The sequence below is a fragment of the Anguilla anguilla genome, chromosome 11, assembly GCF_013347855.1.
Source record: "Anguilla anguilla isolate fAngAng1 chromosome 11, fAngAng1.pri, whole genome shotgun sequence".
NCBI lineage: Eukaryota > Metazoa > Chordata > Actinopteri > Anguilliformes > Anguillidae > Anguilla > Anguilla anguilla.
In genome coordinates, this window is record NC_049211.1 from 34138723 (window position 1) to 34162974 (window position 24252).

Here is a 24252-nt window from a genome sequence, read left to right on the forward strand (position 1 = left end):
GGACGAGAGCTCCCATTCGTCAAATCATTTCCTCAGGGAAATTACTGTGCGTGTACAGCACTACCACTGTGCGGTGTGCATCGATCGCTGTGGGTAGACAACAAACATGAGAGAGTGAGGAGTTTCAGTATACGGCAGGTTGAATACACTACCTGCTTCCCTACGGACAAAAAAAGACTTTTAATACAGAAATGCGATTTTCTAACTTTGTGTCTCTGCTGCGTACGATAAGACAGATTTTGTGACGGAAAGCCTCGTCGAAAAACTACACGGAATGAGAGCCGCACGAAGCCTGAGTCCGGCGATGTGAAAGTCTGAGCTGGCATCTGTTCCCAAACGCTCTCTCCGTCTCTCCCCCACCTCCCCACCCCACCCCACCCCACCCCCCTCCCTCACATTCTCAGTTTAAAACTCTCTCCGTCCTCCTTCCTCTCGCTGCCCCCACCCCTCCCTCCCATTTTCAGTCTCTGTCCTCCTCTCTCCCTCCAGGTGAGTGTCACAGACAGTTCAGCAGCAGTGTGGCTTGTGAGCAAGGTTCCAGATACAAATCCCAGGTGAGAAAACTGCAGCGCGCCCCCTACTGCCAGTTTAGCAAAACTGCTTCACCAAATACGCTATACTATGCTCTCTAAATGAGCAATGTATGAAAATATAAGACATATGTATCACCCAGGGTAAGGCCAAACATCTGCCAATCAGGTGTGTTTTTAAGGAGGGGGGGGGGGGGGGGGGGTGTGGGGGGGGGGGGTTGTTACCAGCGCTTGCATTATGAAGCCTAACTGCTCCAGCTAAAGGCAGAATGAGGATGTAGATTTGGCCGTGGTCTTCAGGATCCCCGCTCAGGTACGCAAGAGTCTGTGTCCGGTCCCGGATTAGCAATGTATATATGGGTGCGTGTGTGTAAGCGCGTGTGTTTGTGTGCGTGCGTGCGTGCATGTGTGTTTGTGTGTGTGTGTGTGTGTGCCACACCCCTTCAGCAGCAGAGGGCAGATGAACAGCATGTGGATATGTGACCGCTGCAAATGGTCGCAGGTTAAGGGGTCCAGAAGGGTCAGAGGTCGTGCCCCCCCCCACGCAAGTGAACTTGTTGATGAAGGGCAGAACGCATTCGAGTGAGGTCTCTGCCGCTCCGTATCTGGGGTGGAGATGCACCAGGCAGCCCCGCCCTCCCGCCGCCCCGGCGGTTTGGAGCAGGAAGCCGGGAGTGGGCGGGACGGGGCGGGGCAGGGCAGGGGACGCGCGGCGGCTCCTCACAGCCCCGCCCCCTCGGCCAGCGTGACCAGGTGGAAGCAGATGGCCAGGAACCCCGTCCCCAGCAGGTCCCCCAGCGCCGTCAGGTACGGGATGGAGAAGTTGTCGGGGTCCAGGCTCCGCCTCCACATCAGCCGCACGATGAGGTCGGCGACGTACAGCAAGATCCCGACCTGGGGGGAAAAAAACCGGCACCGCCGCAACTCTTAGACCTCACGACCACGTGGTTCTGTCCGCTGACAGTGCAGTACAGAGACACCCAGCTTCCCAAGCCTGTCGCTAGGTAACAAAGTGCTACTTTTAACATTTAGAGAAGACGTTTTAGGTAAAAATTTGGCCTGTTGTATGGCATAATGACATTGTGCACGGCCGTGATGGACAGACGGATGGACTCGCTGCTTTGATATGGCGTGTGGGAGCTGTGCCCGCAGGACGATGAGTCACAGCTGCCCTGTAATCAGACCGTCTCGCTCTGCAGAACACGGGCTGTTTATTTTCAAACTGCTGAGTCACCCGAGCTCTGCCCCCTCAGTGAGACTGCAGAGGTCTATACATCCCCCAGCACAGGGTCTATACATCCCCCAGCACAGGGTCTATACATCCCTCAACACAGGGTCTATACATCCCCCAGCACAGTCTAAATATCACCCAGCACAGAGTCTATACATCCCCCAGCACAGTCTAAATATCCCCCAGCACAGAGTCTATACATACCCCAGCACAGTCTAAATATCCCCCAACACAGAGTCTATACATCCCCCAGCACAGTCTAAATATCCCCCGGCACAGGGTCTATACATCCCCCAGCACAGGGTCTATACATCCCCCAGCACAGTCTAAATATCCCCCAACACAGGGTCTATACATCCCCCAGCACAGTCTAAATATCCCCAGCACAGAGTCTATACATCCCCCAGCACAGGGCCTAAATATCCCCAGCACAGAGTCTATACATCCCCCAGCACAGTCTAAATATCCCCAGCACAGAGTCTAAATATCCCCCAGCACAGTCTAAATATTCGACAGCACAGAGTCTATACGTCCCCCAGCACAGTCTAAATATCACCCAGCACAGAGTCTATCCATCCCCCAGCAGAGTCTGTACATCCCCCAACAGCCCAAATATCCCCCATCACAGAGTCCAAATATTCCCCAGCACAGAGTGTAAATATTAATTATCCCCGAGCACAGAGTCTAAATCCCTGCCACTTCCAATAAAAAAAACATTTGACAGGGCCCCCAAAAGCAAAACTAATTAGGGTTTGATTGAAGCGTTGGTAAGCAGTGCTCCCTGCAGAGCAATCAAGACAGTCCCCACAGGCCCCTCCCCATGCCATGGCACAGTCTGACCAGCGGGTGGCAGCACTGAGGCGTGGTTAAAAAGAGAGGGGATGGGAGCGTACCTGGAGCAGGGCCGCGCACAGGTAGCAGCAGACGAAGGTGAGGGTGATGGCGGCGTGACCGCCCTGGAGCAGGTGGATGGCGTACAGGAACACCAGGTGACCCGGGCACACCAGCAGGAACAGCACCCTGGCCGACTTGGAGTTGACCCCTGTTGAGGGAGGTGGGGGGGGGAAGTTTGTCGGTAACAAGGCAGGCCCCTAGGTCCTGACCCCTGACCAATCACAGACACACGGAAGGACTAGGGGCGGGGCCATTGTTTGGGGCCTTGGCTTGTAACTGCAACCAAGGTAAACTGCACACCTGCTTGGTTTTTGTTCTCACTAACCAGTTCATAACGAAGAAACTAGGTGCGGTGCGCTAACTGCTAGCTGCTTTTAATTGGTCAGTTACACTCTGAGTGACAGCCGAGACCAGCCCATCCTGCGGCTCTGTGGATCCTGAATGATGCCAGTAATATAACGGGATAGCTTGAGAACACAGGAAGTATGAATACCAGGAACTACAAAGAATAACCAATCAGAGAATGAACCCTTCGGCTGGGCTGTCATTGCACAGGCCCCACCTGCAGAGAAGAAGGTGACGCAGGGGTTGGGCCAGTGCTGCCTCATCTTGTGCGGAAGCACCCCCGGAATGCTCCAGGAATGCAGGTAAGTGGAGATCCGACTGGCCTGGATAGCCACCAGGTTACCGCCCACTCCTGAGAGAGAGAGAGAGAGACACGTAGTGGAGGGAGAGGTGGCGGGGAGGGGGAAAGAGAAAGACAGAGAGGGAGGGAGAGATAAGGGAGGGAGAGAGACAGGGCGTCTCATTTTCAGTCTGTTCTCTTTCATTGTAAGTTGCTCCGGATGAGAGCGTCCGCTAAATATGTAGCTATGTAAATATGTCATGTAAATGTAATGCAAGAGCCCAAGCTGAGCTATAATCAGTAAACTGAAAACATCTGCGTGTAATGACATAAAACGGTCCTCAAAGACTTCCTTCAGTCTCTTTACCCACTCAACAGAGCAGTAAACCGTGTACAGTACTCATCAACATCCGACCTACACCCATTTGATAGGTAATTCTGCTGAGCAGACACTATTATCCAGGGAAGCTAACTGTACCCAGTTTGCGGTTTGTCTTACACAAAGTTGGCTTATGCAGCTTGGCATGAGCTGGCGTAGTTAAGGCTTGGCACCTTGCTCGACAACACCAGGGATTCAAACCGGCACCTTTCTGGCTACAAGCCTAACCCTGGTTTTGAATCAATGACGTTTGCCTTTTATTCAATCCTGCATCATCCTGGCACAGGCCTGAACCCCCGAATAGCAAGCACATGAGGTAAAAAAAAAAAACTCCCAGTGGGGGGAGAACCCTCAAATGGTGGCGAGAAAAAACTCCCCAGTGGGAAGAAATCTCGAGAGGAACCAGGCTATAGTTGGGGAGTCCATCCTCCACTGGCAGGCCTGGTGTAAAGTAGCGGTAGAATGGAATGTAGCAGAAATGCTACAAGGGATCTATCACAGCAAATAAAATGGGCTAAGCCGGTTACAGCTGAGGTGACAGCCAACAGGAATTTGAGAAGACCAAATTGTACAGTTCCGTATAATGCAGTTCTGAGGAGCTTAGTTCTGGAGCTCCAGGCTGCATTTTAACCAGGGACTCAAACAGCACCCTCATCTGACCCTAACCCAGGATTGGAACCCACACCCTCCTGGCTGCCGGCCCGTTTCCCAGCACACGGGTCCCCAGAGCAGGCCAGGCCAGGCCAGCGTGGCGGGAGCCGTCCCCCACCCGGCACGGGGTGGGTGGGAGTAGGCCTGGACCCAGGCCACACGGAGCGGGGGGGGATCCAGTCCCCCGGCTCCTCCCACCCGGGCTTCCGTCCAATAGGCCGGCATGGCTGGGAGAGTCAGCATTCACTGCTTGCGCCTAGCGGAGACCCTCATCCCGCCAAACATCTGCAGCTCGCGTACCACCCCTGCCCCCGATCCTCAGGACACGAGTCACACTCATTAACATTTTAAAATGATATTTTCCAGCAGGCGAGATCATGTAACGCCAAGCGTTCTATAATATCTAAGCCCCCCCTCTCCCTCGTCCCCCGCTAGGCACTTTCTGAAAAATTCATACATAATGACTCACTGCAAAGAAACCTCCATTCACCCACACCACCGCGGAGCATTAAAGGAATTCATAAATTATCTATTATTCTAGGCATGTAATTATGAGTTCTTTCATGGGCTCTCCTTCATAAATATAGATGAGGAAGCGAAATTAATTTGAAAGCGGAACGAGGTAATCGCGCGGTGAACCCGCGGTCGAACCCGCGGTCGACACGCTCACCCGTTGCACCTCATCCCCGGTGCACGCAGGGAAAAATTCAACTGACGGCGCTCGAGTTCAATTTCCTTGCTTCGGGGTAGGAGAGCGCTGTCATAGTCGACCTTCTGGTTCAGGGTCACGACCCCTAGTCTGCACGTCACCGATAATATTACATTACATTGCATTTATTGGGCAGACGGTTTTATCCAAAGCGACGTACAATAAGAGCACACCGAAGGTCTTTGGAACAACTACAAAACACAGGTCCGATAAGGTACAATACTTATTATGTAACAGTTATTCATAGCCACGAACACATTAAGACCAGTTCACAGTGAACATTACTCTGACCTAACCTAAATCAAACTAGGAGGCATTGCAAGCTACAAAATCAAGACAATAATACAAGGCACAATAAGTGCTGCACGGAGGTAAATGTAACATAAGTAGCACAGGAGGTACATGTGTAGCATCCCTCCGGATTTTTCTAGAAAGGATTTGAGGCCACGCTTTGAACCTCCTCCTTCGCCTGACGGGTTTATCCCGTTGCCCTGAAATTCGCCCGAATGAAATCGAGACTTCTGCCGCCGATTCTGCCCCGGCAAGAACGGCGAAGCCGCTCGAAGCCAACTGGACCGCCCGCCCCCGTCTGATACCAATTAGAAACGCTCTATCGTTTCATATCTTCCAATGCCAACAAAACAAAACATAATCCTACCCCGAAATTTTCTTTGCTTAAAGAGAACCATATGAAAGCTCATCGTTTTTGAAAGATGAACTTTACGTATAAATTCCTTCCAGAGAACCGAAATTGATAATGCACGGAGGGATCTTACAGGAAAACTCGCCAAGCCAAAAGAAATTAAAACAAAAAAAATAAAGATATCACTTGAGCTCTGTATCAGAAAGTTTCATTGTCTGAAACTGCCAAGACTGGGCTCAGCTGCAACCTTGACGGGAAAAACATCTTTCAAAGAGCCGTGACAGAAAGGCACGCCAGCGATACTTCAGGCGTTGGCAACCATCTGTCTTTGACATCCTGTGCGGTGGCGTGTCTGACAGCACGCAGGAAGGGCACTACAGACAAGCAACAGGACACAGAGACCCGATTAGCCTGCATCCCCGCACGCGACCGCTCGGTTTACCCAGCATGCCGTGCACTGCTTGCTCCAGAGCCCGTGGTGTTCTTCTTAAAGGGTACCTAGCAGGCTGCTGTCTCTGAAACACTGCTGTTGACACCACAGGGGGTTATAGGTGAGGGTTAAGAGTGCCCATTTCCCCTCATAAATGCAGCTCTTACTGAACAATTTGCTCTTGTTCCGTGTTTTTAATGTTTTGGTGAATGTCCAGGGTCCTCAGTATTTATTAATGCGATGTATTATACGAACTTGCCTGTCTGTCATAAGCCTAATACTATCAATGTTACTACTACAAAGGCTACTACTACTATTACTACAACTAAAGGCTAATACTACCAATATAACAACTACAAAGGCTACTACAAAGTGTGCTCGCTACTCTTTCTTAGTGGATCTACCCCTTGGGGTTGCACAAGCTTTAACAGTTTCTGTGAGTCCAGTGTGGGCCATGCACACTCTATTAGAGTTGGTTTTACACTCAACATCTATGCGTGTGAGATTTCTGATGACTCCCTGTGACTGTTTCACTTTCATTTTCCAAGCGCAGGAAGACTGGGCGCACCTGTAGTAGAGGGTGTGTCCTCTGACCGTTAACGGCGGTATGGGGGCGTGTCCTCTTACCGTTAATAACGGGGGTGAACACGGCCATGCCCTCGAATTTGGGGTCGCTCACCGTCCTGTCCAGAATGAGGCCTCCGATGCTGAGGGCAGCAAACACACGTGGTTATCAGTTCACAGACCTTCACAAACACCCGTCACGCACAGCCAAACTTGTTCTGGCGCAAACTACACGTGCTGTCCTCTCAACTTCGAGATGAAATGGAAGCAGATTTGAGGTGTGAGGAACTACTGGGACAGGTTGGGGTAAAGGGTGGGGAGGGCGTGAACTCCACAGGAGCACGGTCTGAGTTCGGTCCCTGGTCCTCAGATTTTAAAAATGCCCTACACACACCCCCACCTTATTGATATAACACACACACTTTGTAATGTGAAGCTCTGTTCAGTGCTACAATGCACTGAAATTATGTTTTGCAATGTACTGAAATGCAGTGCAGTATATTTGGTCGTGTTAAGCGCTGTTCCGTACCAAAACTATTTTTAGCGACTTTTGTATTCTACAGTTTTTTTTCTTTTACAATTTTTTTTCCGTGTCCAACTTCCTCCCTAATTCAGAATGTCCAGTTAGTCATTTACAGCCGTGTTCACGCGGCGATCCCCGTGGCTGATTTCGGACTGCAGAAGGTTCCCCTCCGAGACACGTGGTGTGGCCAGCTGCTTCTTTTCACACCGCAGCCCACGGCCAAACTCCCGCTGAGCTGAGGCGAAGGGAGACACTTCACCTGCGGCTTCAGCAAGCAGACCCCAGGCGCGTGACCGACCAGCAGGGGTCGCCAGAGAGCATCGGATCACGGACCCCTACCCGACCGAACCCTCCTATCCCTGGGCGATACTGCACATCACCCCTCAGCCACAGTCAGAACCGGCACAGTCCGGATTTGATCCGAGACCACGGTCATGCAGAATGATCCCAGATCGCCAGGTTTTGAAGAGTTTACATACTTATATACACTGCAGTATATTTTGTGGTATCGAGCTGTATTTTATATGGAAAAGCAGAACGTTTTGTTTCCTTTTTGTAGCGTTTTGTACTGAAAGCGTGGGACCCGATCCCGGTACCTGCTGATGGACATGGCCACGATGACAGGCTGCCACCCCGACCTCAGAACCACCTGGATCTGCGGGCTGCGCCTGGCGATGACCACCCAGAACGGGATGAGACACAAGAAGAGCGCACAGACCAGGGGGGACAGGTACCACACGTCTGAAACACACAGCAGAGATACCTCACCTCTGAAACACACAGCAGAGATACCTCACCTCTGAAACACACAGCAGAGATACCTCACCTCTGAGACACACAGCAGAGATACCTCACCTCTGAAACACACAGCAGAGATACCTCACTTCTAAAACACATACAAGAGATACCACTGTAACTGGGGTTTTCTGCAAACCCACCAAATATTTGTAACGTGTGAATAATCCCAGTAAAAACCTCTGCAAGTACATAGGGATGCACTGTAAATAAATCCAGATGCTGCCAAGTTTTAGCACTAAAACTAAAGATCAGGTTTGGAGCCGAGACTGAGTTCCTGCTGCCATCTGCTGGTCTCACATTGCAAACAGATGTAAGAATCTGATAAACTCCATAGCAGGTAGAGCTACAACCGATGTCGAATCCTACCACAAAACCCCCATTCTAATAATGGGCAACTCAGACCCCCATCTCCACTTTTAAGCGCTAACTCTTCCTATGTCTAATACTCCTCTTGCTCCTGCTCGCAAAACAATACATCATTCCTGGGACTAACCATTCCAAAGGGTTTCCAAAGGGATTCATCACAGTATAGGGAGTGAGGTGTCCTTAACTCCATAACAGGTGGAGCTACAATGCCCTGTCAATTACTGACTTGTCTGAATCAATCAAATGAATATTGCTCACTGTAGCAAATCAAGTTTGGTTTGAATCATCGTGTGACTGGCAGCATATGCTAGGGCCACCTATCTCTGGCTTAGCGGAGCCTGACTGTTCCATCACACTGCGTTTCCGCCGCAGTCCCACCTCTGTACTGGTAGAGGGCGCTGCTGACTCCGGCCAGCAGCGACAGGGTGATCAGGTCCCCCAGGCTGGCGGCGATGGGCGTAGCCACGTTGTCGGGGTTGATGCCCACTTTCCGGGAGCCGATGATCACACCGATCATGACCAGACCTGCGGAGGGTTTGCGGGTTTTAATCCCAGGGGAGAATGCTGCTGTGCCACGTAGCGCAGCGCTAAACTTTCTCATTAAACATCCTAATTAATAAATGGACTGCACGCCTGTTAGATGGATTAGCACATGCGCTAATTAATACTGACAGCACACAGCACAGGGATAAATTCTCTGTATCCTTACACACCACTGCTGCTATAACCTTGGCAGGAACAGCATGCTGTATTTAATTGTATGCTTCAGCAAATTAAAGTGTGCTTAATGAATATATAACAGGGTCTCTGTGGGGTCCTGCTGAGTATTGGTGATGAGGGTGATGGGTCAGGCAAATAATGTAAGCCAAGAGGAAATGACTTTGAAAACACGGCCAGCAGTAACCCACGCTAAAGCATTCAGAAACAGACTTTGGAAAACCGCACAGCTGAGATGAAGCAGCCCGCAGCTGGCGATTTTTGCAGCGCACGACCTGCCTGAAGTCCTCTGAGCGGCCTGTGGCGTTAGCGCTAGCCCTTCAGCACGAGGCTGTGAGTCAGAGAGGCTCCGCCGCGCTCCGGTTAGCGGCGAGAGCGGCGGCCGTCGGGTTTGCTAGGAACACCTGCCGCCGAGCTAGCGACAGCGTGACGAATGAGAATGAGGAAACCGCCTGCGACCGGACAAACACAGCAGGCTGTGACTCAGCAGCCGCTTCCCGAGGACTGCTTCCCAGCTCTGACTGAGAGAAGGGCAGGGCTCGGCCCAGCGAGTGAGCGAGCCGCCGTCGGGCCGCCGCCGTAGCCGGCTGCCGGTCAACAGTTTGCTAATCGGCACGACGGCGGCCCGCTAGCGGGAGGGCCGGTCGGCAGCAGCTGGTCCTCGTCTGTACCTCCAGGCCTCGGCTGGCCATCGGCGGGCCGCCGCGGTGCCGATTAGCGAGCCGCTGGACGGGCGGCTGCCCCGCGACACGTGTCGGCCCGTTGGGATGGTAACGCCGTCACGGTAACGGAGGAGGCCGGGAGGGTTACCTAAGGACAGCGCCGCCACGAAGGCCGTGGTCACGCTGCTGGCGCACAGCACGGCGGCCTGGTCCAGCTCCACCCCCCCTCTGGAGACCGCGCCCAGCCCCACCGCTGCCAGGGCGGCCAGGAACCCCACCACCGTGGCCTGCACCTGTGGGGAGGGAGGAAGGGAGGGAGGGGGGGGAGACGGGGTGCTGAGAATGCGTCATCTCTCCTTCAGAATCTGTCCTCTCCTACGCAGTACACGAGCTCTTGTGAGTGTGTCTGTGGGAGTGTGTGTGTGTGTGTGTGTGTGTGTGTGTGTGAGTCTGCAGTATGGGCTTGTGTGAGTGTCTGTGTGCGCGTGAGTCTGACTGTGTGTGTGGAAGGATGGGAATGCTATTAGCCAGGTCCGGCACTGTTACTGACATTAATCAGACAGACAATGCTATGCAATTTAATGACGCGATGTTATGTAAAAGAATGCATTGCAGTTACCTGAATAAGGGCCAGGTTGCTACACACCATTGTCCACTGCTGATCAGGGTCGTCCATCTGACCTGTGTTTGCCTGAGAGAGATAGAAGGGCTCAGACACACACACATTCAACCAACTGCAGCATCTAAGGAGAACACTCATCATCACCACCACCACCATCATCACAATCACCGCCATCCTCATCATCACCACCACCATCATCAGCATCATCACAATCACCTCTATCATTGACTACCACTGTCATCATCAGTATCAACATCATCACAATCAAATATCATCACCAATATCACAATCATCAGAACCACCTTAATTATCCCCGTAATTACCAATATCAACACTGACATCATAATCACCACTACAATCCTAATCATTACCATCACAATCACCACTACCACAAATGTCATAATCACTACCAACATAATCATCATCCTAAACAATCATTATCATCACACAACAGTACAGAGCCACATTAGTACAGGTGTATTAATACTCACTGCAGTACAGAGCCACATTAGTACAGGTGTATTAATACTCACTGCAGTACAGAGCCACATTAGCAGAGGTGTAGTAATACTCAGTGTAGTACAGAGCCACATTAGTACAGGTGTATTAATACTCAGTGTAGTACAGAGCCACATTAGTACAGGTGTATTAATACTCACTGCAGTACAGAGCCACATTAGTACAGGTGTATTAATACTCAGAGTAGTACAGAGCCACATTAGTACAGGTGTATTAATACTCAGTGTAGTACAGAGCCACATTAGTACAGGTGTATTAATACTCACTGCAGTACAGAGCCACATTAGTACAGGTGTATTAATACTCACTGCAGTACAGAGCCACATTAGTACAGGTGTATTAATACTCAGTGTAGTACAGAGCCACATTAGTACAGGTGTATTAATACTCAGTGTAGTACAGAGCCACATTAGTACAGGTGTATTAATACTCAGTGTAGTACAGAGCCACATTAGTACAGGTGTATTAATACTCAGTGTAGTACAGAGCCACATTAGTACAGGTGTATTAATACTCAGTGTAGTACAGAGCCACATTAGTACAGGTGTATTAATACTCAGTGTAGTACAGAGCCACATTAGTACAGGTGTATTAATACTCAGTGTAGTACAGAGCCACATTAGTACCGGTTTATTAATACTCAGTGTAGTACAGAGCCACATTAGTACAGGTGTATTAATACTCACTGCGGTGGAGAGCCGTGATGCCAGGGTCATCTCCAGGTTCCCTTTCAGCCCTACCAGGGCCGGCACCAGGATGAACACCTCCGTGATCTTCTTAAAGACCTCCCAGTGCTGAAAGCACAAGTCACTGTCACAAAACGCTATAAAAGAGATTAGAACTGTCAGAGAGAACCATGCCCTTCAAGAGATATCTCGTGAAGTTAGCTGAACGTGCCGTCGGTTTCCTGCATGATCTATTCAAACGACCTTGACACCTGACTCCCTAGTCACTCAACAGGTAAAGAGCAGGCCCGGCCTCAAGATCAAGGTTTGAGCTTTGGATAAGTCATGAGGAAACTATGACCTTGAGTGGCCTCCTTATTAGTTAAATAGTTACTATGGGTTCAACTAGCCTCGTGTCCTTTGGCTACTTCAAATAAATTCCTAGTGGCCGTCAGGGTGTGAAATAGGAGTCACGTGCGTGTTTTGGCTACAGTGCCCCTAGTGGGCAGGAGGAGCACTGGGGGTGAGGTCCAGCTGGCAAACTTCTGTGCACTGATACCGCCCACCAGCTTCGATCAACAACCCGCTTCGACAGCAGCCATTTTGGAGTTAATGAAATCCCACAGTCCTCTCATAAGAGTGCGCTTGTGAACTTTGATCATTTCATTCTCCCCGTGTACGTCAGCAAGTTTACAAAGTTGCACGAGCAGCGAAAAAGCACCTGACCCTCGCCGAGGGGCGCGTTGCGGTTAGATTGAACGGGAGCCAAAAGCTCTTACATGCTTTCCACCACAGGCTCGGGTCTAAAAATAAGAGCGCGTATAAATAAAACACTTCTGGAGCATGCACTGTACTGTACTGGGGAGGCCGAGGGGGGCGTTCTATTTTTAAGCTCACTGAACGCTCCTGAGCCAATCCGTCAGGCGCTACATCGCTTCCTGGGCTCCTGTCCCGAGAGGGGAGGCCCAGTTCCCCCCCCCCCCCCCCCCCCCCCCCCCCCCAAGCCCTGACCCTCCTTTTATCCCTCTGCCACTGCCCCGACATCCGCGTCAAATTAAATCACGACTCCAAAACACCCTGCCGCAGTGACCTCCCCCCCCCCCACCACCACCCCGCCCACGCAACCAAGTGCCCTTCATCTCCGGAACATTCTGACAGGAATGCCGGAGGGACCATCCGGCCCGGACCAGATGCGAACACAAAAAACAAAACAAAAAAACAAAAGGTGAGCATAAAACCCAAGAAGCACATCTGCTAAAGCCAGTGACCACGACTTCATTAGTTCTGAATGACAGAGCAGCCAGCCAATCAGCAACCGGCCTTCATCAGTTTCTCCACTCGTGTAAGCTTAAAGGTTAAACGTGTGCACATTATAAACGCTAATTGTAGGTTATTCTGACTACATTTAAAAATGGCTGTCAGATGAATTACAGAATGAATTACGTGAAAATGACGAGGAACAAATAAGAATCTGGGGGATGGGCTTCTGGGTCCAGCCCTGCCTTTGTGGGCGGGGCTTAAGCATCCAGAGCATACTGAATTCTGACTGGATGAGAACTGGCTCCTGTGCAGCCTCTTGCATGACAGTGCACAATGTCACATAACAGCAGTGGCTGACAGTAAGGAAATAACACCTCGCTGTGAGTCTTTTAGGTTTACGAAGTCAGACAAAATCAGGAGACTGCTCAAACACACAAACACTCACACCCACGCACACACACACACACACACATACACGTGCACAGTCAGACACATGCTTGTACGCGTGCACATGCGTGTACACCACTTTAGAGTCTGACACAAGAGATTACATAAAAACTGGCACACTTTGATTTTAAACAAACTGGCAGACTTGCACAAACTAACACAAACACACACACACATATTTAAACACACTTACACACACATTTAAACACACACACACACATATCTAAACAAGATGGACGCTCAGAAGCCCTACTTGCATGGTATCCATGACGATGCCAGCGCCCACCATGCCCAGGCCGGCCACCAGGTAGGGCAGCAGCACCTGGGCGGCGATGCCCCAGGAGCTCTCGGGCAGGGGGCCGTGGGCGGAGCGCGTCACCCTGCAGGTGAAGCCCCGGAGCCTCCGCCCCTCGTAGCACAGCTCCAGCTGCAGCTGCGTCACCACCATGGCCGCCGTCACCGCCGCGGCATCCCCGCCCCCGGCCTGGCAAAGTCTGCGTCCAACTCTGAGCCCCGCCTCCACCGAGCCCCGCCTCCGAGCCCGCCGAGCTCCGCCTCCGCCCCCGCCCCCTGCCGAGCCCCGCCTCTGCCCTCTTCCGAGCCCCGCCCCCTCTACGTCAAGGAGTCCCCTTTGGGGCCAGTCGTCGTACCAAAGTTACTTGTCGGTCCTCAGGGGTCAAAGTTCGCTTGAGAAAGAAATGCTACCCAATAAGCAGAGAGAAGAAAAGTGTCACGGTACCGCGGTAGCGGTAAAAGTCCCCTTCGAATCAAGAGCGAGTCGCTGCGCCTGCCTCAGGGTGAAGATAAGAACTGCGTATCCCACGATGCACTGTTCCAGGCTCCACTCCGGAGAGGCTGAGGTGCCCGGGACGGAGGGGCGGGACTCCCCCGGACCCCCCGCGCGCGCTCAGGCCTCGCTGGCCACCAGGCGCGCGGCCGAGGGGCTCCTCTGGAAGCCCTTGCGGCCGCCGGCCCTCAGCAGCGTCCAGGTGCGGCGGCACAGGGAGACGAGCGAGGCCCCTAGCTTAGCGCCGCCCGCCGCCTGCTGCTGCCTGGGGCCCGGGGCGCCGCGGACCCGCCGGCCCCCCATCTCCCCCCCGGCGCCGTCAGAGCGGACCCCCCCTCCGGCCCGCGGGGTGACATCGGGGGGAGGGGCGGGGGGGTCTGGCGGGAAGAGAGCCGGCGTCGTGGCGACGGGCCGTCAGTCAAAGCGAGTGGGTCCCGGGGGTGCCTCTGCGGAGGGAGGGCTGCCCGCGATGGAGAAAAACGGAACGATGATGCGGCTCGTCCTCTCTGTCCGTCTGCGTCTGTCTGTCTGTCTGTCTGTGATCAAACAGGTGCAGTACCTGTGAGAAACACGCACTCAGTACTAATGTAGCTGCGTGGTGGTTCCCTCTGTAACTGTGCGCCTCTCTCTTGTTCTCTCGCTCTCTCGCTCTTGCTCTGTCCCTCTCAGACTGTAGGTGCGCAGGCTTTGCTTCTCTCTTCCTGTTTGCAGTGTCAGCACAGCATCAGTGACCCCTTCATATCTGCTCTCTATCGCTCTCTCTCTCTCTCATCTGCACTCTCTTTCTCGCTCTCTCTTCTGCTCTCTGTCGCTCTCTCTTCTGCTGTCTTTCTTGCTCTCCTCTTCTGCTATGTCTCCTTTCCTCTCCCTCCCTCTCCTGTCGTCTCTTTCATGCTCCCCCCTCCCTTTTTCTACTCTCTCTCGCTCTCTTGCTCTCTCCCTCTCTCTCTCTCTCTCTCACCAGCTTTCTTTCTCTCCCTCTCTCTGTCTCCCCAGCTCTCTCTCAGGTCTGTGTCTGGTCCTGTCTGTGTCATCAGCTGTAAGTGTACAGCAGACAGCAGCCACTTTTCAGATTTTGCTGTGATTAGTCACCGGCCAACAGCAGGAAAGTTACCAACAGCAGAGCAGTGAGAGGGTTAGCAGTGGTGGAGCTAGCAGCAGTAGAGTTAGCAGCGGTGGAGTTAGCAACAGTAGAGTTAGCAGCGGCTGAGTTAGCAGAAGTAGAGTTAGCAGCGATAGAGTTAGCACCGGCAGAGTTAGCAGCGATAGAGTTAGCAGTGGTAGAGTTGGCAGCGATAGAGTTAGCACTGGCAGAGTTGGCAGCGATAGAGTTAGCACTGGCAGAGTTAGCAGCGATAGAGTTAGCAGGGGTAGAGTTGGCAGCGATAGAGTTAGCTCTGGCAGAGTTAGCAGTGATAGAGTTAGCAGTGGTAGAGTTGGCAGCGATAGAGTCCACGGTAGCAGAGTTCGCAGCATCTAAGTTAGCAGAAGTAGAGTTAGCAGTGGTAGAGTTGGCAGCGATAGAGTCCACAGCAGCAGAGTTCGCAGCATCTAAGTTAGCAGAAGTAGAGTTAGCAGTGGTGGAGTTAGCAGCGATAGAGTTAGCATTGGCAGAGTTAGCAGCGATAGAGTTAGCATTGGCAGAGTTAGCAGTGGTAGAGTTAGCAGCCATAGAGTTAGCAGTGGTAGAGTGAGCAGCATTAGAGTTAGCATTAGCAGAGTTAGCAGTGGTAGAGTTAGCATTGGCAGAGTTAGCAGCGGTAGAGTTAGCATTGGCAGAGTTAGCAGCGATGGAGTTAGCATTGGCAGAGTTAGCAGCGGTAGAGTCTGCGGCAGCAGAGTTAGCAGCAGCAGAGTTAGCAGTGGTAGTCAGCAGAGGTGAACTTTGCAGCAGACATGCCGGCGTAGGTACGGCAGACAGTCAGTGGCAGTGGCGGGACGCAGCGCAGAGTCCCTAAGATGGGCCCTCAGGGACTGCTCCCTACTGCCCCTCTGCTGTAGAACACCTTTTAACTGAGAGATATACACACACATGCGCACTCAATCGCACACAAACAACACTCACAAACTACTACACACAGACTCACACATACACATAGCGTGCACACAATCAGACTCACCCACATATTTGTACACACAAACACACATGGAACATCCTAGTGTACAGAACTAAAAGTGGACCTCGGGCACACAAAGAGAAGGCAGAGGTAGCGTCATACTAAGCTGTCAGACTCCCCAAACTCATTAAAGAACCAACATCACCCTGTACCTTATCATGACAGGTCTAATTGCCTTATTTTTCAAAGCCACTCCACCTCTGCTGATGTCTGGGGAGTCATCTGGCACAAAATGGCTGCCATGCCCCAGCCAGATGGCAGCTTATATGTCGTTGGTTATTGAGCTGACATTTCATACTCAATGAATCAATCCTTCTGGAAAAAAAATGATCAGAACTGCAGAGTTCATAACCTACTCTGTGGAAATAGGATGCCTGACCATAACCAAGTCTACTCTACAACACTACACAATATTGAATCAAAGCATATTGCACACATTTTCAAAATCTAAACAACTGCCTCAGAGAAACAGGAATAGGATCTACTGCATGTATTACCTTTCCATATATGCAACAGACATATTTCACAAATTCTGTCAATGCCATCAGCAAACGCAAAACAAGTCCTTCAAAAATCTGACAGTTTATCACTCAAGAAGTTTTTAGCCGAGAGGAAGAGTACCTCTAGATATGAAGCACTTTTAATCTTTTCAGTCCCATCCTTCTCATAACGAAATTGTGGTAATATAAATTTGAGAGATATTCTGATAAGGTCTGATTTAATATGACTGACAAGCACTATCTTCATTAAACACTCTACGCTTCCAAGTCTTTTTATATGGGTTGAGGACTTTGTTTCAAAATGAAATAGTTTTTTTTTTTCCATGTCCTGTCCTTAACAGAATACGCAGTCAGCTGAGGGGAGCAGATAGTTTTGAGGAGAGAATGGCTGCAGAATACAGGCCTACTCATCCTGGATCAGCTGTGATCAGCTGAGGGGAGCAGACAGTCTTTGGGAGAGAAAGGCTGCAGAGGACTCATCCTGGATCAGCTGTGATCAGCTGAGGGGAGCAGACAGTCTTTGGGAGAGAAAGGCTGCAGAGGAACAGCCCTGCACTGATCCTGGATCAGCTGTGATCAGCTGAGGGGAGCAGACAGTCTTTGGGAGAGAAAAGCTGCAGAGGAACAGCCCTGCACTGATCCTGGATCAGCTGTGATCAGCTGAGGGGAGCAGATGTACAGGTAACCGCCACTCCAGAACTGGATAAATCATACCTGATATGTTTTTAACCCTTTAGATACCAGTAAAAACAACTGGGAGATTCCTGCCAGTGTTACATGAAAGAGGAATTTTCATGAACTTCATGGCAATTTCTCCTTTGACACAAATGTTTCATATGTGCATATATACATTAACTGTCCTGGTTTGTAAAAAAGATAAAAGTATTCCAAATGATTACTTGGCAGAGAGAGAGATGAACTGCCACATTGCAAGGACACAGAGAAAGACAGTAGGTGTGTGGAGCTCATTACAGATTCAAGGTGAATAAGTTTGCCAACAGAAACTATGTCCGTGACGCAGGTGAGGAGTGGTTTCACTTGTGGGCCCGTGGCTCAGTTCAGAATCTCTTCAGTGACAGCGGCCAAAGGTGCAAATTCAAAATAATGAAGGCATTTTTAAAAAATAATAATAAAAAACCTGGATTACTCTAATGAATTTGTCCTCTTGGCTTGCTGTCCAAAGCGTGAAGTCACATCTTCGCCAACTGGTCCTTAGCCAAAACTTTCAAGCGAAATGTAGCCTATTTTTAGCAATGGTTCTGAAGGTTATATGCACTCTGCCAGGCTGGTTCACACAGTGAATATGGACCGAGGCCTGCTAATAGGCCTACTTATTAAAGCGGACACCACAAGACCTCACAACGCTCCTGGGAAACAGCAGAAACGCAAACATCGTGTTCCCTTCGGCCCAGGCGCAGATAAACCGGTCAAAGTACAGGGAGGTTTTTTTTACGGACGGGGAACATTTCTAGAGCGCGGGAAAACAGAACTAATCACGATGAGAAAACGAGCACAAACGGCAAATAAGATGTCATATTTCACCGGCGCGGGCCCTGACAGCTAATTCCCGACCTCGAAAGCGAACTGAGAAAAACAACTTATTCCTCTCCGGCATCCCTGTTATTCGGTCTCTGTTTTATGGAAATACGACGTAAAAGTACCGGACAGTTCTATCAAATCGGTTGTTTATCCTCTAATCAAATATGTATTTAAAATAACAATGAAAAATTCACAATTTCTGCATTTGTTTTGTGTGGTGTTTTTCTTAACAGACATTAAACTAGGCTGTATTACAACGATGAAATTAAATGAGTCAAGTCCCCATATTCCAAGCCAGCATAAGTATTGGGACAAATGACCTTCGACTGTCTCAAAATTTCACAAGTTTACCATATAACTCTAATCGTTTATAAGTGGAAAGTTGTGAGCATCAGGGCATGGGCTGCTATCAAGAAAACTTCAGATTATGACAACCAAGAAAGCTATGAGGATGAGGATGAAAGAAGATGAAAAATCTATTAGAGCTACTGCAGAATGTTTGTCTCTTCAAAAGTGAACAGCATGTAATGTTCTAAAGAAGAAGCTGACTAAGAAGTGGACAATCAGTCCGCAATCAGGCCTTCTGCAGACAGAACCAGAAAGTGAGAACAGGGTGATTATAAAAGTGGTGAAAAGAAATCCTAAATTGTCAGCTCGAGTAATTGCTATTGACCCCCATACTCTCGGGGGTGAAAGTTTTGCAGGACATTGTGCTCAGAAGACAGAGAGGGAAATCACACAGGCTGCGCTTCCAGATGCAAACCCCTCGTCAGCACCAGGAACCGAAAGGCGAGATTGGAATCAGCAAAACAATGCAAAGAAGAGCCAGATGAGTTTTGGAAACATGTCTTATGGACAGAGGAGACAAATAAAAAACCTTTACCGGAGTTAAGGAAAGGCAAAAGTTTGGAGAAAGAGAGGGACTACTCTGGGTCCTTAGCAGCGTCAATAGTTTTTTTCATAAAATAAAATGCCGAAATGCACGATGCAAAAACATACCAACCTGTATGGTAATGGTGTGCTTTTGCTGACAAGCGAGTCTTCTTTGCTGACAGTACGTTTATTTATATTTTTTATCGAACCATGTTTCTACGTTAACCAAAATTAATCTACATTTATCTATTTCACGTTCCATTCCTCATGTTCCAATAAAAAAAATGTGGATCTAACCTCTATATATTCATGTCAAAACACACCAAAATGACACATTTAGCTTCTGAAATTGACAATATTTTTCTTCGGGAGCATAATCCCCGGACCCCCCCACCCCCCCCCACCCCCACAGGGCTTGTGGTCCACCCACCAGTTTAAAAAAGGAAAAACTACAGAGAAACACTAACAGAGTGGAGACAACACTCCACTCTGCACAGTAACATGCAAGCAGCGAAACTCCTCCAGAGAAATTCTCCGCTTTATGAGTTTCCTTCCATCCTAGAGACGCCTCAAGAATTAAACGATGAAAGGAACAAATGGTGCGAAAATCCCAAGGCTTTAGAAAAGAAAGCCTGACGTAATGTTAACGCAATGTGCTTACTCATCCTCACTTTTTATCGATGTTCGGTGAAATGATGACTAAAACGGTGAGTCACAATACTTTTTTTTAACGGAACATCACTCAGTGAATAGGGATTTGAGCTGCCCACATTTCAATGCCTGCTGCGAAGGCTGACATTTTGAATGGCACAAGTGGGGATTAGAAGCGCCTCGGGGCTCAAAGAATCACGCATGAATATTTAAAGAATACATAAGGCTATTTTCTCAGAAAGGGCTGGGTGCTTTATTGCCCAGTTTTCATGTTTCTTGATTTTAGCGCTGCTTTTGATGTGATTGATCATAGTTTGCAATTGGAAAAACTGAAATGTTATGGTTTCATGTCAAATGCAAAACTCTGGCTAGACAGTTATTTGTCTAGAGGAAACAAAGTTTTCTTCAATGGGAGTTTTTCTGATGCTAAATCTATTAACTGTGGAGTACCTCAAGGAAGCTGTCTAGGTACATTATTATATGCTGTTTTTACAAATGACTTATACCATTAACAGTACATAAAACCGAAGTAGTCGTGTATGCGGATGCGGAAAAAACCACAGCTGAGGAACTTTCAAACGGCTTAAGTAAAGAGTTGCAGTCAGGAGTAGAATAACAAACTAGTTCTGAATGGTCTTAAAACAAAAGGCCTTGTATTTGGATCAAAGCATTCACTGAGATTGAGGCCTGAATTAAAATTGTATGTAAATGATGTTGCCACAGAACAAGTTAGAGAAACCAGACTTCTAGGGATGATGTCAGATTCTAAATAGTGAGCAAAAATCGGGAGAGCTACTCCGGTTTCCTCCCACAGTCCAAAGACCTGCAGGTTGGCTAACTGGAGACTCTAAATTGCCCATAGGTATGAGTGTGTGAGTGAATGGTGCGTGTGCCCTGGGAAAGATTGGCAGCCTGTCCAGGGTGTATTACTGCCTCTCGCTCAATGCACGCTGGGCTAGGCTGCAGCGACACAACCCCGGATAAACGGATGGATGGATGGATGGATTGGGGATCGTTCTTGCAGTAATAAGTAGATGTTTTAAATGCCTACCAGTAAATACAACTAAACAGGTCATTAAAGCATTGGAGTTATCCCATCTGGATTACCGTTCGGTAGTTTGGTCCAGTATAGCCACAACCAACTTAAGGAAATTGCAGATAGCTCAGAATAAGACAGCACGTTGTACTCTTTGATGTCCTTATTATAGAACTAACGGAGATACAATGCACAACTTTCAATCCTGGCTCAGAGTTAGACAGATTCACAGCCTCATTACTTATTATTAGAAATATCTCTGTCGCTAAAATGCCTAACATATTATATGAACATCTGTCTTTTAGCGCAGATGAGCATCATCATCACACAAGACATGCTACCATGGGTAAGTTTATACTTCCTCGACTGAATACTAATATGTTGAAGAGAACAGTTCTGTACAGAGCCATGGTAACATGGAACACTCTGCCTGTGTATGTTATCCAAGAAAATAATAAAGATTGATTCAAAATCTAACTAAAATAACATCTCCTGGCTCAATAGGCCTCCTCATAATACCAAATATTGGAGATTGTATTGTATGGTATCTGAATACGTATGTATGTGTGGATATATATAAAAGGATAATTAGTCAATACTTAATTATCACATAAATTATAAGATACTAATATTTGGTTATGGTATCATACAGTATGTTTATTACTTAATATGGGTAGTACAGTGCTATGTACTACAGTTGTATTGATAAAGATGGATAACACAACCATTTGTTGGTAACAGGTGTAATAGTGGTTTAGCCATCATATATGGAAAGTGAATATCTTAGATTTTTCTCTCTGTGGAAAGCATTTTGCTGGTTTTAAGGATGGCAGCAATGGATTGTGTGGTGCGGTGTTTTGTTTGATGTTATTGTTGTCTTGATGTTTAGCGTGATAATATCCTATGTACTTAATGTTGTGTTTTGCTTGGACCCCAGCAACGACAGCTGCTGCTTCTGCTGGAGCTAATGGGGATCCTAATAAATGAAATGAAATTAAAATGCATATCTAAGCACAAAATGAGTTCTAAGCTTTTTGGGGGAAAAAAAGCAATAAATATTAGAAATTTTATGAGAAAATGTGTTTATTTAGACATACTGTACCAAGTACATGCAAAGTCAACAGGTCAAAAACGGCTGATTTGAAACTTCCTCATACATACTGATCAAAGGAGGATTATGAGACTGATGAAGTCTACACGTCTGGTAAGCCTCCTTTGTCCAACCAAACACATTCATATGTTTCAGTTTTTCTTAAAGACATGCTAGCGCTGTTGTTGAAAATGATAACGTCCAAGACTGAGCAGACATACCTGCACACTGTCCAGCACCATACCTGCCATCACCATCCCCATCCCAGCCAGCAGGTAGGGGAACACCACCTGGAGGCAGATGGCAGCGAAAGACTCCTCCTCCAGCTTGGCCTTGGCGGTCTTGGCCTTCTCCTCCTCTGGTTTTTTAGGGGGAGGGACAGGAGAGAGCTCGGGGAACAATGGCACTTCTTGGCCATCCACGCTCCCCCCCAGGCGATCCAGGGCACCGCCGCCATGTCTGCCCTTGCCCTTGGATTTGCCCTTTCTGGCCCTGCTTCCACCCTTCCTCTGACGTACCTCCTCTCCTGGCATGACGGCAGCTCGACGGCTCTTCAAGAGATCAGAGAACGGCGGATACGCATCATCTCACAGGCAGACGTCCTTATTACGGCGTTTAAATTTAGAAATCTAGCTAGAGGCAAAAATGGGTTACCTCGTTCAGCGGAACAAACCGACCACAGGGATTTAAACACACTAGCATCTTTTTAACTTAGAGGAATAATTATGTGGTACACCGCTGCCCATATATATACCAGTAGCCTACACTACGTCTGTATTATCGAAAACTGCAACGAATTTTGAGTTTTGATTAAAATAATTTAATGCACATCGTTCTGCGTAATTGCGCATCAAAGCATTCACCACAAATGTGCGAGCAAAAAGAATTACAATCTTGGTATTGCTATAACACTTGAGAACACCATTTCTAAAACTGACGATAACTTTGCCAGAGCACTTAATACTACGAAATATTTGCATTAAAAAAAAATCGCATTTATTAAATCACTACGATAGTGTAATGTACTACAGTAACGAAAGTTATGTCTTCATGGTAGCTGGCTAGCTACATAGGTTTATTTGATTAACCTTAGTCATTGTATCATTGACGTTTAAAAAGGGGCAATTTTAATTGACTAATAATCGGCAGTCTAAGTTAACCGAACCACACCTCAGCTGATTCAAGCCACTTTGCATCCAACTAGGTTCGCAGAATGTTCGAATCAACATTTATAAACTAGCAACCCAGTTAGCTCGTCCGCAAGATACCTTGCTAATAGTAGCTATTTATACAAGGGAAAATGACAAACCTTAGCTAAGTAAATGCCCCATTCTGAGGAACATTTCACGTATTCAACCGACACGTTTATTTTGACGTGCAGATACAGGAAATCTCTTCGGTTGCCAGGCACACACGGGGCGCCGCCATTTTTTAAGGAGGTGTGTCAATCGCTGTCGTGATTGGTCGGGCAAAACGAAAGACACTGCATAGTAACAAGATACTATACACAAATCTGGTAGTTCAATCGGTACACGCAACCGGACACTTTCAATGAGGTAACTTTTCATACAGGAACCTTTAAGTCTGTAAGAGCTAGTGTAAAAAGCCGGAACTTCTTTTCTGAAACAAAAAGTGCTCAAATGTAAATTTCTCCGGTAAGATTCTGAATCGTTTCAGGTTGTATTCCTGATCTAATCTGAGACCACGTTCACTGAACTGTGGTCGCTATCTTTTACATTACTTTCAGTATATTCGCAAAATTAAATATTGCAGTTACGTTACAGATACAAATAATATTTATTTAGTCATGATTAAACTGTACTCCAAGTTTTTTTGCTACTAGATAGTTGATTTTTGCATCTAATAATAATAATAATAATAATAATAATAATAATAATAAAATTTATTACAATGATGCAATTACTTCAACTGTCTTGAGTTAGCATCCAATATTTTAGCAGTTTTATATCCAGCAAGAGTTTCTTGTTCCACAAATTTGTAACAGTAGGAGTAATGTAAGAAATATCTTCATTTACCATTATCTCATTATTTTCTACTATTTATTTGCAAACATGAGTTAAACTCAATGAATTGTACTGTGCACTCAAATGTACTTAATGAATGATTGTCGTCATAACTTACCTGCTGAATTATCTTAAAGCTGGGGGAAGCAGGGAGGGAAAGGAAGAAATCTGTAGAGGGAACCAGGAATAACCAATGGGAGGGGGGGGGGGGGAGGCTGAAGACTTCGTCACGATGGGACAGGGAACCGTCTTAAATTTCAGCCCAGTTGGCATATTAGCCAGAACCTTTTTTGGGAGTCCAGAGCATGTGTTGCTTTAAAGTCTGTTGTTTACTGGAATCTTTTCTGGAAGCTTGTTTGTGTCCACACACTCTCACACAAACACAAACTCACACACTCTC

The 24252-nt window shown here is 48.3% G+C and overlaps 1 protein-coding gene across 3 annotated transcripts; it reads right to left on the reverse strand.

The window, feature by feature from the left end:
* Window positions 1-736: 736 nt before the first annotated feature.
* Window positions 737-24022, reverse strand: LOC118207909 (solute carrier family 41 member 1-like). 3 transcript variants are annotated; one of them, XM_035382102.1, is made up of 11 exons: window positions 23138-23293; window positions 22050-22379; window positions 11550-11657; window positions 10342-10413; window positions 9871-10015; window positions 8722-8868; window positions 7776-7920; window positions 6720-6799; window positions 3218-3352; window positions 2655-2803; window positions 737-1424 (listed from the first exon to the last, which is right to left on the reverse strand). In XM_035382102.1, exons 2-11 carry the CDS (start codon window positions 22359-22361, stop codon window positions 1251-1253), a joined length of 1467 nt encoding a protein of 488 aa, XP_035237993.1. In that variant the 5' UTR covers window positions 22362-22379; window positions 23138-23293; the 3' UTR covers window positions 737-1250. The 3 variants fall into 3 exon arrangements, with proteins under 3 accessions (XP_035237993.1, XP_035237995.1, XP_035237994.1); XM_035382103.1 differs by lacking the exon at window positions 23138-23293 and adding an exon at window positions 23971-24022 and having other exon boundaries at window positions 1251-1424; XM_035382104.1 differs by lacking the exons at window positions 22050-22379; window positions 23138-23293 and adding an exon at window positions 13489-14298.
* Between the last annotated feature and the right edge of the window lie 230 nt (window positions 24023-24252).

What these genes read in the sequence shown, in the direction of transcription:
- LOC118207909 (XM_035382102.1), bottom strand. Translation starts at nt 22,361, where the DNA reads ATGCCAGGAGAGGAGGTACGTCAGAGGAAGGGTGGAAGCAGGGCCAGA. An exon ending in CGCCCTCTACCAGTACAGAG is followed by an intron (nt 7,921 to 8,721) that starts GTGGGACTGCGG and finishes TGTGTGTTTCAG; the next exon opens with ACGTGTGGTACCTGTCCCCC. An exon ending in GTGGCCATGTCCATCAGCAG is followed by an intron (nt 6,800 to 7,775) that starts GTACCGGGATCG and finishes TGCTGCCCTCAG; the next exon opens with CATCGGAGGCCTCATTCTGG.